The 13818-nt window shown below is 49.2% G+C and overlaps 4 protein-coding genes across 4 annotated transcripts; 3 read left to right on the forward strand and 1 right to left on the reverse strand.

The window, feature by feature from the left end:
- Positions 1-752: 752 nt before the first annotated feature.
- Positions 753-1658, forward strand: TRIVIDRAFT_190831 (uncharacterized protein; the record flags this gene model as incomplete). Its single annotated transcript, XM_014102666.1, has 1 exon — positions 753-1658. The coding sequence occupies one exon, from the start codon at positions 753-755 to the stop codon at positions 1656-1658; it is 906 nt and encodes a 301-aa protein (XP_013958141.1).
- Positions 1659-2946: 1288 nt separating this feature from the next.
- Positions 2947-6734, forward strand: TRIVIDRAFT_58043 (uncharacterized protein; the record flags this gene model as incomplete). The annotated part of the gene is made up of 7 exons (XM_014102667.1): positions 2947-3551; positions 3608-4330; positions 4398-4710; positions 4939-5829; positions 5896-6103; positions 6173-6463; positions 6514-6734. The coding sequence occupies 7 exons, from the start codon at positions 2947-2949 to the stop codon at positions 6732-6734; spliced, it is 3252 nt and encodes a 1083-aa protein (XP_013958142.1).
- Positions 6735-9127: 2393 nt separating this feature from the next.
- Positions 9128-11139, forward strand: TRIVIDRAFT_89424 (uncharacterized protein; the record flags this gene model as incomplete). The annotated part of the gene is made up of 4 exons (XM_014102668.1): positions 9128-9571; positions 9636-10614; positions 10677-10907; positions 10970-11139. The coding sequence occupies 4 exons, from the start codon at positions 9211-9213 to the stop codon at positions 11025-11027; spliced, it is 1629 nt and encodes a 542-aa protein (XP_013958143.1).
- An 843-nt stretch (positions 11140-11982) lies between these two features.
- Positions 11983-13155, reverse strand: TRIVIDRAFT_127290 (uncharacterized protein; the record flags this gene model as incomplete). The annotated part of the gene is made up of 2 exons (XM_014102669.1): positions 11983-12454; positions 12551-13155. Coding segments are annotated over 2 exons (1077 nt in total), but the record flags the coding sequence as incomplete, so codon positions are not given.
- Between the last annotated feature and the right edge of the window lie 663 nt (positions 13156-13818).

Below are 13818 nucleotides of genomic sequence, written 5' to 3' on the forward strand. Positions count from 1 at the left end.
AAGGCACCCACTGGTTCTATCAAAGTTAAATCTTGCGTTAATTGACAAGTCTGTGTGAAAAGCAGAACCTCGCTTGCATATTCATTCAATGAAAAAGAAATTGGCGCATTTATAATTGCAAAGCATGAAGATATTATATATGGTGGGGTTAATCCATCGGCATCTATGCAGATATACCATCATACATCGAAAGCAACTGTCAAAATACACCACCTCAATACAAGGCAAGGACCTACGTATGTCTACACCCATCTGTTCGCCCCATTCTAAAGTCGTGATGCACAAAATAAACTGACAAGGCAAAGAAAGTGCAAAAAAAGTGCAAAAAGAGAACTCTTGCGTAATCTGGGAATCGAACCCAGGGCTCCCCGACGTTGCGGATGGCAACGGAGAATTTTACCACTAAACCAATTACGCTTGCTCCTGATACAGCCGTTGTGTATTGGATATGCTCCGGTCGTCGGAATAAGCACTTATAATGTGAGTCTAGTCGGGCAACCTCCGTTTAGCCCATGCGATCCATCATGGAATCATGGGTGCTCCTTTCAAGGAACGAGATATGACATCGTCAGCGCTAAAGTGCTCGATGGAGACACTCGGAGTTGTGCGTGGGACCAGGAGGTTTTTAATGCAAGAGTTCCCGTCTCCGTCAATTCTCTCTCCTTTCTTGTTCTTATACAATTGTCTCTCATTTTCTGCTTTCCTCTGTTGTGGTCTCTCTATAGAGTATATACGTTTTCCTTGTTAACCGTATGGACTACCCAAAAGATTTTGCCGTGGGACAACCACGACACTCAGATGTTTATCCGTTCATTGACCCAAGGGCAAGTCTCAAAGATGCTGCTCAGGGTAAGACTGTGTTGGTCACGGGAGCCGGTACCGGTATAGGAAAGGCCATTGCCGAACAGTTTGCCATCGCTGGGGCCTCTTCAGTCATTATCGCTGGTCGACGGACAGAACCTCTCGAGGAGACAAAAGCATCAATTAAACTCCTTGCACCCTCTTGTCAAGTTCTTGTTCGAGGCGGTACCGATGTTGCGGATAAAGTGTCTGTCAAGACGCTCATGGATAGCCTACCAGAGATTCCCGATATCCTTGTTCACAGCGCCGCAGTGTCACTCTCCACTGCTGCCATAGACGAGTCCAATCCTGATTGGTGGCTGGGCGACATCGACAACAATATCCGAGGCATGTACATAATTACCACGGCGTATCTCGGCGCCCTCAAGGAGGCGGGTAAGACACAGGCCAGAATCATCAACGTGGGCTCGATTGCATCATGGCGCTATGTCTATGGACGGTCGTCTTATGCCGCCTCCAAAGTCGCAATGAACACCTTCACGGAATACATTGACCGGGAGCAGCAGGCAGCAGGCAACGACATTCGGTGTGTGGTTATGCACCCTGGAGGAGTCCTTACCGACCTCATCAAGAACACCGTCGTCCCCGAAGCTATCATTGGCAGGATGATAGACAAAGCAGAGCTATCCGGAGCCACTGCCGTCTACCTAAGCACGGAACGATCCAATTTCCTCATGGGCCGATTTGTGCTCGCCACATGGGACATGGAAGAGCTGGAACAGCAGAAAGACAAGATTCTCAAGCAGGATCTGCTCAAGACCAGGGTCATGGGGGTTGAGTGGAGAGACGGCTTTTAGCACTTTTAGCACCACGGCACTGGCATTTTTTCCTAACTTGGACATGAGGGGCCAATCGTCGGCCAAGCGTTGGTGGTTTTGCCGCGTGGGGCGGGCTTAGTCATGTTTCAACCTCATCCCTTGCTTTGGAGCAATCTGCAGTTATTTTGTCTCTGTACTCGACTAGAACGCCCCAGCATTGTTTTTGCTTTTGGGATTAGAATTGTAATGCTTATAGACCGTGTTGTTGGTATAGAATACAACAGATATATGATGTAAATATCACGTACATCAGTATTGCCGTAGAGGGTTCGCAGAGGTGGTTCAACAACATTTGCATTCTGCTCATGGTTGTTGTGGAGATGTGGTTTTGGAATAACGCTGTCCATATACTAGCGAAGCTTGTAGCGTGCAATCTATCAGAAGTTGGAGAAATATCAAAGAGATCTAATTATAGACATAACGTATTTATTTGTGTGCATCTTCAGAAGCGCGTCTTGTCGAATTTCTTTCATCGCAAAGGTGGAGCTCACAATCCACCACTTCAACATCTGGCCAGGATTGGCGTGAAATACATCAAATGTGATGCAACCACACAGAGCAATGGGCCGAGATTTTCACAGTTAGTACTCAGTTTCTGTAATATCATTGGACAGGAAAACCTGCCTGTTCATGTTGTGTGCTCGTCTAGTAGTGTGATTGTGATGCCGCACCGCGGTAGGGATAAATTCCAACACACATTTGGAATGCATCGCGACAGTCATCCGCTTACCTTAGCTGGATCGACGACCGCCGCATGCGCAGCTGACGATTCCTCGCCTCTGCACCACCAAACAACCCCGATCAGGGAATGACGCGAACCTGTTTCCACCTAAATTCCAGTGCTGCCCCCCTGTGGCTGCTTGCCAGCTGCTCTGCACTCACTGAAAAGCCGCCACTGGCAGAAGCCAATGCTGCATTCCTTGTCTCTGGACAGCTGCGTCTCACCAGTTGGCATGCCTTTCCCTCCTCGTAACCGACCTTTTTCCCGAGCTCTCTTCCACACGTCGCCTGCCGCATCTTTTCGTCCCCCAATCTCGAGGCTTCTCCACACGACTCTTCCTTCTCGCGATTTCCTTGCTGAATCTCTTTACAGCATCCCGTTGTGTTTTTTTTCTCTTTCACGCATATTGCATTAGGCCTCGTCAGTTACCAATTCTTCTACCAATCATCAGCATCTTGCCGCTTCACAGTTGTATCACAGCCAATCTTTGCGCAGGCTGATTTCGAATATTATGTGCTAATTCTTCTGCAATTCGCGGCAATAATCATGGCCGAATACACCTCAAAGACTCGTGCACCTCTCGCCGAGGCCACGAATCGCCTCAACGTTCCTGCGCCCGCTCAAAACCACCAGAGCCACAAGGCACGATACAGTCAGTCTGGCGCTCCTCAAAGCCATAGCTATCACTCGCATCAGAATATGCAGCCAAATCCGCGCGGTCAGGCAGTGGCTTATGACGCCTATGCCCCTGTTGTACAGAAAACACAGCAGTCGGCAGAGGCTGCGAAGCGTCTCTCCCAAGCATCCTACGCATCCACCTCCAGTAGCCAAAGCAGGAAGAATTACAAGACACACATCGGACCATGGCAACTAGGAAAGACTTTGGGAAAAGGTTCGTCGGCTCGTGTTCGGCTATGTCGCCACAGCATCACCAAGCAGCTTGCCGCTGTCAAAATCGTCAACCGTCGGATGGCGTATCTTGTTCAAGATAGCAGCCTGGCTGCTCTCAGCAAGTGGGATTCGAGCCTCCCCGAAGTCAATGGCGAAATGCGTGTCCCCGTGTCGATTGAACGCGAAGTTGCCATCCTCAAGCTTATTGAACATCCCAATATCATGAAGCTCTATGATATATGGGAGAATCGCTCTGAAATGTTTGTTGCGTTCCCTTGCCTATGATTTGATGCAATTGCTGACCAGGATCCTCTAGTTATCTCATACTTGAATACATTGACCAAGGCGACCTTTTTACCTTTATCAACACAAAAGGAAGGTTGTCAGAGGAAGTGGCTGTCTACTTCTTCCGACAGATGATCAGTGCCATTGCCTATTGCCACTCGTTCAATGTTTGCCACCGTGACCTGAAGCCCGAGAACATCTTGATCACTGCCGATCTCCAAATCAAAATCGCCGACTTTGGCATGGCGGCTCTTCATCAGACAGCTACTCATCGACTGGCGACGGCTTGTGGCAGCCCCCACTACGCAGCGCCCGAGCTTCTCAAGAATAGACAATATCGTGGAGATAGGGCTGATATCTGGAGCATGGGCGTGATTCTCTACGCCATGCTGTCCGCAACTCTGCCTTTTGATGACCCCGACTTGCGTGTCATGATGAACAAGACCAAAAAGGGACAGTACAAAATGCCCGACTTTCTGAGCCCTGAAGCTGAGAATCTCATCGACCGCATGCTCCAGGTCAATCCTGATCACCGCATCACAATGAAACAGATTTGGCAGCACCTTCTGATCCAGAAATATAACTACCTAGACGACTTTGGCCAGGACACTGGTCAGCCACCAGACACACGGAAGGGATTTCAATATGCTCCAATTCCGCCGCACCAGATTGATCCTCAGCTACTCCGACAGCTACGCTCCCTGTGGCACATGTCCAGCGATGACGAATTGGAGAGGAAGTTGGGCTGCAAAGAGTAAGTGATCAACCAGCTTGACAATGTCACATTGGTAATGAATCATGCTCACCGTGAATAAATTTAGACAGAATGACCAAAAAGCATTTTACTGGCTCCTCTATAACTACCGTGAGCAGCAATTGGAGGATTTTAAGCCGGAATTGTCTCATTCTATGAGTGACTACCACCATCTCAAGCCAAACTCTTGGAAGAAGCGCGTTTCGACATGCGAATTCTCCCAGCCCAGAGCCAACGGCCACGGGAGATCCATTTCCCGTTTTACAGTCATCTCAACGACAGCAGAGACCGAGGATGGGACAGTTCAGAGTTACGATCCCTATAGGGGCAGTCGAATGCTGAAGGCTTGCGGTTCGCAGGCCAGCCACGCGAGAATCACTGTCCATCGGGATGGCGAGATGTTGCAATCAACACAACCGACTGGAAAACGTAGCGGATCAAACTCCACTCGCCGCGGACGAGCCAGTTCTATGCGAGTGCATACGGGTCGGTCCCAGTCATCAAGGGGGTCGATGAGCTCACTGCGCAGCAACCGGCAAGGCACGCCGCAGATGCATGGCACTACCGTACGACACAAGCGAGGTGTCGATTTTTCACATGTGCGTAAGCGATCGGCCTCTGCAGCGCAAGTCCAGCGAGGCCTTCACAACTCTCGAACAGACTCTATGATCACCATGAATGGGATTTCGCAGCCTCAAGTTCCCTCGAGACCTCGGTCACCAACGCCAGATATGTCCCAACTGCCGGATGGCACCTACCCCAGAGCCAAAGGTGGCCCCGTCTCCAAGGACGCCTCGCTTCTTTTTAACGAAGAGCTGCGTCACTTTAGCAACAACATCGCCAAAGACTGTGATGACGCATTCAGGAGCTCCCTCATCGAAGATGACTCCTTTTCAGGATCAGTGGCAGATGTGGAGAGAAAGCAGCGCGCCTCGACACCTCTTTCTTTCACCATTGACACTCCGTCAGAGGCGACTGCACCCACAGAGTTCTCAAATAAGTCGTGGAGCAGCCGTCCCTTGCCGCCACTCCCATCTGAAAATGGCTTCAAGAGTCAGCAGACTACTGCAGTCAACTCTCGACCGGCCTCAAGAGCTGATGATAACGACACTCTCGTAGATGAGATTAATCGACTGGCCTTTCCGCTGCTGCTTTCAAACCAGTCGGACCGCCGAATTGTATCAGCACCGGCTTATGGCCAGGTAAGTCGACGAACGGGTACTCTACCATGCATCAGCGAGAACCCAGGTGTCAGCACTGCCATTGTGGAAAAACCAAGGATTGTGTCGGCGCCACCGCATACGCCGCCAAAGAAGGCGAGCCGTACCATGAGCGGTGCTGAGTATCTGGGCCAGGTGGAAACTTCAATCAGAGTTGTGACTTCTCCAACAGCACTGAGCCCTGTCAAGATTCCAGAGCCACTCAACGTGCGAAAGAAGCTAACAAAGGAGGACCTTGGGCAGCCTCTGCAACGCCCACGAGAGCAAAAGGAAGATATGGTGAGAAACTATGCGCAGTACATGCAGGATACTTTACAGCCTGGCCTCCCCAGCCCGGTAAAGAAGAAGAAGTCATGGTTCAAGCGGTCGTTTAAGCTTGATACAGACGGAGACACCTTGGTAGAGTCGAAAGATGACAAGCAGCGAACCGTCTCTTGCGAGACTCGCCAGTCAGGCTCAAGTTCTACTACGGCCACCTCGACCAAGAAGAGGAATTTTAGCTTCCCATTTTGGAAGAGTAATCGAAATAGAGATTCAAAGTTGATTAACGAATGTGAGAATTGCAACAGCTCCTCCATTATCTTGAAGAGTTTTGAACTGACCACCTGGAACCCCGCCATAGATGATGCGAGCCGAACTGAAGAGACGGCAACCGCCCAAGCCGATAAGAAAGGACAAGGATGGCACAAGTCGTCATCTGGCAGCAGCCGCAACATTGAAGTTAAGCAGAATTGGCTTACCAGGCTATTCCGCGTCAAACCCGCAACGAGCTGCATCTGCATGGCCTTGTCACGCAAGCGTACACGACAGGAAGTGGCCGCGTTGCTGCGGAAATGGCGCAAATACGGAATAATGAATATACAGGTGGATAAGGAACGCAACATTGTGTTTGCGCGAGTCGGGGCTAAGAACTGTGAGTTACCATTGTCCATCTCGTCGAATCGAAGCTAACAAACAATGAAGGCCTGAACCTCAAACCAGTTGCGTTTGCCGCAGAGGTGATGACGGTGATTGAGCATGGTAAGAAGCAACCGCTCAGCATTATCCGCTTCACCCAAGAACGCGGTGCCGCAAGCAGCTTCCACAGAGTTGTGGATACGATGAGGATTGTGTTTACCGACCGCAATCTCGTGGTTAAGGACCCAAGCAAGCAGAAGATGATGATCAAGACTCTGAACTCGTGATGCACGACGCGCTACTGCTTTTTCCTTTCCTTTTCCCCCTTTCTCTTTGTTTTAAATAAAATCTGGGTGCTTGGGATTTGCCGCAGGAACAGACCTTGTTAACTGTTTCGAAGACGACTGAATATACGGCGGCAAGAAAGGGAGTATTCCCGAGACATGGTGACTGTGGATCAAAATGGGATTTGAATGGATTCGAGCTACGTTTGGCGACAAATTTCAACACGGTTGAAGCTAATTTTTTCTTCTTTTAATCAACATTTCGGGATGGAGAACAAAAACGATTCTTCCAATGCAGTCTGTTATTTTGTGGCAGCATTGAGGGGGACAACAACGCTAGGTTAAAGATTCTATAATGCTGTTGGATCGAAGGGCTGTCATACGATGTACAGCTTTGCTGTTGGCTTTATTTTTCTTTGTACAAGACTTGGTATTTGACGATGAGGGCTGAATTGATGGAAGTAGGATTGATTGGCATCAGAGGTATCGGAGGAAGCCGACAGATGGCAGCTAATGGGGGTCCGCAGGAGAGCTACAAAGGGCTGGTGATTCGGATCGGCTGTAATTAGATGACATGAGCATTGCTTCCCATAGCTGGACTGTATTTCATTTGTTAGAGTTAAATATTATGAGACGATTCAAATCTGGTCATGGGGTGAAGTTGGAAGTAAGTGGTCGGATGAAAGAATAAGCGGACAAGGACAGCAGCTTGTATTGGGTACCTAGCGCGCCTAGTACTGCAAGTGCTAAGTGCATGTAGAGCAACATTACTAGTGACCTGTAGCTGGAGATTGGATGTTCGCGAGATACGATCCAGACCCGCAGCAGACAAGACATACACTAGTGGAAATATATCGATTCAATACAAATCTGGAACAAAGCAGAAAGAGGAAAGAGAGACATACCGCAGCGCTCGGAAAGTCTCGGGGTTGCTGATTGCGGCTGTTGGAGAATTGGGGAAGCCTCGGCTGCTGCTCGGTCTGGGGAGGCACAAAAATGTTTATCCCCTTGGGATGATTTGGGGTAGAAGGGACGGGAACGGGACTAGGAGGTGAAGGGGCTGAAATGGGTGATGGGAAGTTGGTTGTTTTTGCCACCCGGATTGAAGATGAAGTGAATGGCTGTGTTGCCGAAGGGAGAGTTGGGAATTGGGAATCGGGAATTGGGAATCGGGAATTGGGAGTTGGGAGTTGGGAGTTGGGATGATGGATTAATGAATGAATGAAATGGGACGGCGTGTAAATTAGATACTAGTTGCTTACCCTTTGCCGTGCATCGAGAGAGCTGTAAATTGAATGTTGAGTGCTGTGACGATGAATACCAGACACTCTTGCATCTGGTGATGCGTCACTGCAGCCCCGGATTTGGGCCAGCTTGGAGGCGCAACGGCGTCTTGTGAATGGGCCGTGTCTCAAGTCCCTCGGCACAACAAGGAAAGCATCCGCCAATGCCCATCGCAACACGGAGACCTCTGCCCTTTAGTACCGTGGCTATCGATAAAAGCTCCCGCGTGCTACACTGACTAGACGGCATGGAATGGATCCAAAGTGCCGTCTCGCTGCAGGCGTCCGGCCGGCCATTGTACACGGTACCTGTCGGCGGTTACCCCGCAGTCTCGCGCCGCCAAGTGACGGGCTGCCTTCAGCGCGCAGACAAGTCAGAACAGGCGTCTGCGGCGTCTGAGCACATGCTTAGCGCCAGAGGCTTTCCCCGCCACACAGGTACCCAGTACAAAGGCCCATCCGTCCACCCGAGGCCCAGCCAGACCGACAGGTGCCGAAGCCCCAGAAACCGGCTGACGGCCAGAGTTTGGGAAAAGGGTGAATGGAGCGACAAGAGAGATGGGCAAACGGGGGGCGGTCCTTTTGCCTCTTGTTGCTTACAGCAGTACAGTACTAGTACAGTAGGAGGTCTCCATCTTAGTGCCGATGCATTCTGATAGCGAGGCTAATCTTTCTGCCGACATGGCGGCGCGGGTGCGTCATACCTGGGATGACCTTGGGCATTGGCAGAAACCTTTTTCAACAAGCTATATCAGCCATGGCTCGCTGTGTGTTTCCCGTTCTTTTTTGCTTTTCTTCTGATTCTTCATTTTCCAATCAATTCCTGCGTGTGAAATCCAATCACAGACTCAGAAAGCGTCGTGAATTTTCCTGTGAGCTGCCAGCCTCCCCCCTCCCCCGGTCTTCAAGCTTGTCCAACCCCAATTCCGGAAAGTTTGGAGCTTGCCGTGAACAACCGTCACTGACACGTGAAAGTTTGCCTTTGCATATTACCCATTGCCCGCCATTGAACTCATTAGTTTCTTCTTCTGAGCTCATCCTCAAGCAAAGCATCTTTCACTCATCATCCTCTTTATCACACACACACACGCTTTTGGCATCCTTCTTCTGCCAGCCTCATCTATATCAATCCATCCCGGCGTCGCCACCCCCCGTAGCCAATTCAATCACATAACTCTCCCCACATCATCTTCACAATGGCTTCCACAGAAACTATCCTCCAAGGAGTCACCGTCCTCGGCAAGATTGACGACTCTCACCGCAAGATCCTCACCCCCCCTGCCCTGGCCTTCCTTGCTCTCCTACATCGCTCTTTCAACACCACCCGCAAGAACCTGCTTGAGCGCCGCAAGCTGCGCCAGGCTGAGCTGGATCGCGGCGTTCTCCCCGATTTCCTGCCCGAGACCAAGCACATCCGCGAGAATGCCACATGGAAGGGAGCAGCTCCCGCGCCTGGTCTGGTTGACCGACGCGTTGAGATTACGGGCCCTACCGACCGAAAGATGGTCGTCAATGCTTTGAACTCTGATGTCTGGACTTACATGGCTGATTTTGAAGGTAAGATCCCCTTCAGAGATAGCTGGGTGAGAATCAATTGCTAACGTTGATGGTAAACCTCCAGACTCCAGTGCCCCTACATGGGACAACATGATCAATGGCCAAGTCAACCTGTACGACGCTGTCCGCCGCCAGGTTGACTTCAAGCAGGGCGCCAAAGAATACAAGCTCCGAACTGACCGCAAGCTCCCCACCCTGATTGTCCGTCCCCGAGGCTGGCACCTTGAGGAGAAGCACTTCCTCGTTGATGGCGAGCCCATCTCCGGCAGTCTCTTCGACTTTGGCTTGTACTTCTTCCACAACGCCGTTGAGGCGCAGAAGAAGGGCTTCGGACCGTACTTTTACCTACCCAAGATGGAGAGCCACCTCGAGGCTCGTCTGTGGAACGATGTTTTCAACCTGGCCCAGGACTACATTGCCATTCCCCGTGGCACCATCCGAGGCACTGTCTTGATCGAGACTATCCTTGCTGCCTTTGAGATGGACGAGATCATCTACGAGCTCCGTGAGCACAGCTCTGGCCTCAACTGCGGTCGCTGGGACTACATCTTCAGTACCATCAAGAAGTTCCGCAACAACCCCAACTTTGTCCTCCCCGATCGATCGGCCGTCACCATGACCGTCCCCTTCATGGACGCCTACGTCAAGCTCCTTATCCAGACCTGCCACAAGCGCGGTGTCCACGCCATGGGTGGCATGGCCGCCCAGATCCCCATCAAGGACGACAAGGAGGCCAACGACAAGGCCATGGACAACGTCCGTGCCGATAAGCTACGCGAGGTCCGTGCCGGCCATGACGGCACATGGGTTGCTCACCCTGCTCTCGCCGCCATCGCCTCCGACGTCTTCAACAAGTACATGCCCACTCCTAACCAGCTGTTTGTCCGCCGCGAGGACGTCAAGATTGGCCGGAACGACTTGCTGAACATGAACGTTCCCGGAGTCATTACCGAGGAGGGCATCAAGAAGAATCTCAACATTGGCCTGGGCTACATGGAGGCCTGGATCCGAGGAGTCGGCTGTGTCCCCATCAACTACCTCATGTAAGTCAATACGAACCCATATACTAGGCCCATGGACATGATTGCTAATGATTCGAAAACAGGGAGGATGCTGCCACCGCCGAAGTCTCCCGAAGCCAGCTCTGGCAATGGGTCAAGCACGGCGTCTCAACCGCCGAAGGCAAGCGCGTCGACAAGGCCTATGCTCTCAAGCTCCTCAAGGAGTGCACTGAGGGCCTTGCTGCAAAGGCTCCTCAGGGCAACAAGTTCCATCTCGCCGCCCAGTACTTCTCCACACAGGTCACTGGTGAAGATTACGCTGACTTCCTGACAACGTGAGTTTTCCTTCTTGCTTGTTTGATGAGTTTTGGTATTTGAGTAACTAACATTGGAATAGACTACTTTATGATGAGATTACAAAGCCTGGTTCTCCTTCGCCGGCGTCTAAGCTGTAAATGCTGTGTTTGGTGTTGTGTGTTTTATTAAGTGTAACGATAGTATGAATAAGTTTAATAAAAGCGTTTTATTTAAATAAGAGTATTATATATTTATAATAACATATCTCCTATTTTATTGCCCCTCCTTCTTTTTTTTATTAACCTTTCTCTTTCCTTTTTTATAACTCGCTTTTTTCCCTCTCTCATTAGCCTCTCCTCTTTCATCACATACATTCTCTCCTCTTTCATTACACGCAATCTCTCTTTCCTCTTTTATCAGTGTCTCCTCTCTCTCCTCTTTTTTAATATTATTTATACTCTTTATCACTCTTTCTCTTTCCTCCCTTATTATTCTTTCTTTTTTCTCCTTTTTTTTAATCTCGTTTATAATTTCCATCATTTTCTCTCTTTCCTCTTTTATTAATCTTTCTCTCTCTTCTCTTATTAATCTTTCTCTCTCCTCTCTTATCAGTCTTTCTCTTTCCTCCTTTATTAATCTCTCCCTCTCTTCTCTTATTAGTCTCTCTCTCTCCTCTCTTATCAGTCTTTCTCTTTCCTCCTTTATTAATCTCTCCCTCTCTTCTCTTATTAATCTCTCTCTCTCCTCTCTTATCAGTCTCTCTCTCTCCTCTCTCATTAATCTCTCTTTCTTCTCTTTTATTAATCTCTCTCTCTCCTCTCTCTCCTCTCTTATTACTCTTTCTTTTTCCTCTTTTATTGCTCTTTCTCTCTCCTCTCTTATCACACTCTCTCTTTCCTCTCTTATGTCTTTCTCTCTCTCCTCTCTTATTGCGCGCTCTCTCTCTGTCCCCTCTGTCCCCCCCGTCTCCCCTGTCTCCTCTGTTTCCTCTCTCCCACACACTCTCTCGCTATCCTGGCGGGATATAAAGGAGGTACCATCTTCAGAAGTGCCGCCGATATCCTTGTGGTGGGGAGTGTCGATATTTGCTTGCGCTACCGGAAGACCAAGGCGATCTGTATCTCCTTCTCTATCTTCGCTCTCGAAGCCATCGTATCCATGAGACTTTGCGGAATGGCTTTCGTTCCCGTCACTCTCCTCATCGCTATCATCATATACTGTATGAGGCAACACGAAAAGTGCGAGGCGTTCAAGATGATCGCCGACGTGTGATTGATATCTCTTACTGGATTCAATATGGTATTCTAAGCAGAGAGGACACATGCCGACAATATTTGTCTCGGTTGGAAAGCGGCATAGATTCGCGACGACCTGTAAGTCAGTAGACTTGGAACTTTGCCCATGGACTGTCGCAAGGTGTCCTTTGAAGCTTTCTTGGGTATCAAATGATCCGGAACAGCCAAACACGCAAGACCAAGAGACCCAATGTTCCTGTTTCATATGTGCCACCCAATCATGACGGCTCTGATAAAGTTGGTTCGGGGACGAACAATTGTCGAATAAGCAGATATATGGCTGAAGGTCTCTAAAAACATGCTTTCTAAATTCCGCGGAAGTGGTCAATACTAGGGGATTGGAGATATGAAACGTAAAAACTTCATAAGAAAAAAAAATACCATACTTCCAGGAACTTCTATTATCAATCATTATTATTGTGCGGCAGAGTGGACACTGAAATGGCCCATCGATGTACTCCCTCGGTATTTTAGGGACTCGTAGCTCGTTGGTGGCAGCACTCGAAAGCGCGTACGATGTGGCAGAAGTTTCGGACATGGCGTCCAAAAGTATATCCATTTCAAGAAAAGATGTTGAGTTATCTATATCGTTGAGATTTTTCGGAATGGAAGACGCAATTGTGGTTGCGTTGTCGACCTCATCAGTCTCGCTATATAACCCATGAGCAAGCTTCTGGCTGTGTTCTTCTCGGTATTTCAAGTATTGCCGTCGACGAGACAAGGCTATTCCCAGCCTATCAGCGAGTTTGCTGTCAAGGCGGTTGAATTTTTCGCATATATGCTTCATATCCCACTCCTTGTACATAGAAATAGTATCCGCTCCGGCCCTGGAGCTGAATTGGTCGTGAGGTGCTGGATTTCGGATTGTGATAGATAACCTCAGTAAGCAATCAATAATGTGACCAATTTCGTCAAGAATAATCATAGCTTTCGATTGTTCATTGGTGTTGACCGACTGGAAATACAGTTCCAATTCCATGTCGGCATCGTCGCCAGTATTAATGGTCACCTCAGCGCTACTGTCTTTATTGGCTACCGGGGTTCCTGTCTGAAATTAGTTTCAAACCCCCCAAAAAGAAAGAAAAAAAAAAAAAAAAAGGAAATAATTTACCTTCATCAATCGACGAAAGAAGTTCTTGTAATAGTGAGACTATGTGGTTGCGCACAAAAGACGAATCGCGAAGACGATGTTCCAGTGACCGGCCTCCAGATGACCGATGTGCCCCCAAGCCGCCTGTCCATAGTTTAAACCTCGCTAGATGAGAACGAGCGATTGAACACTCATCCTGACTAGAGGATACCGATTCAACAAGTACTTTGAGTGAAGCAAGGCTTCGATTAACGAGCGGAGCAATCTGAGTCCCCATTTTGGCGCTGACCACATAATATTAGAAGATGAGTGTGGTTTTCTCCATGCTGCGACTGTGCTGAGATGTGGAAGTATAAGGAGCAGATTGATACGGCCCTATCTATGGTTTCCCTCTTCTTATTCGTTGATTCATGTTTGGATTGGGCACAAACAGCAAAGCATTGGGTGCCTGTGGCTGCGGGGCTAATCGCAGAGCCTCATATCATCTCAGAAGTTGCCAGCTGTATATTTCATATCATAGAATTGAACAATTTTCACCCGCTTTTCGCTAAACAAAACAAAATC

The sequence above is a fragment of the Trichoderma virens genome, assembly GCF_000170995.1.
Source record: "Trichoderma virens Gv29-8 chromosome Unknown TRIVIscaffold_5, whole genome shotgun sequence".
Lineage (NCBI taxonomy): Eukaryota > Fungi > Ascomycota > Sordariomycetes > Hypocreales > Hypocreaceae > Trichoderma > Trichoderma virens.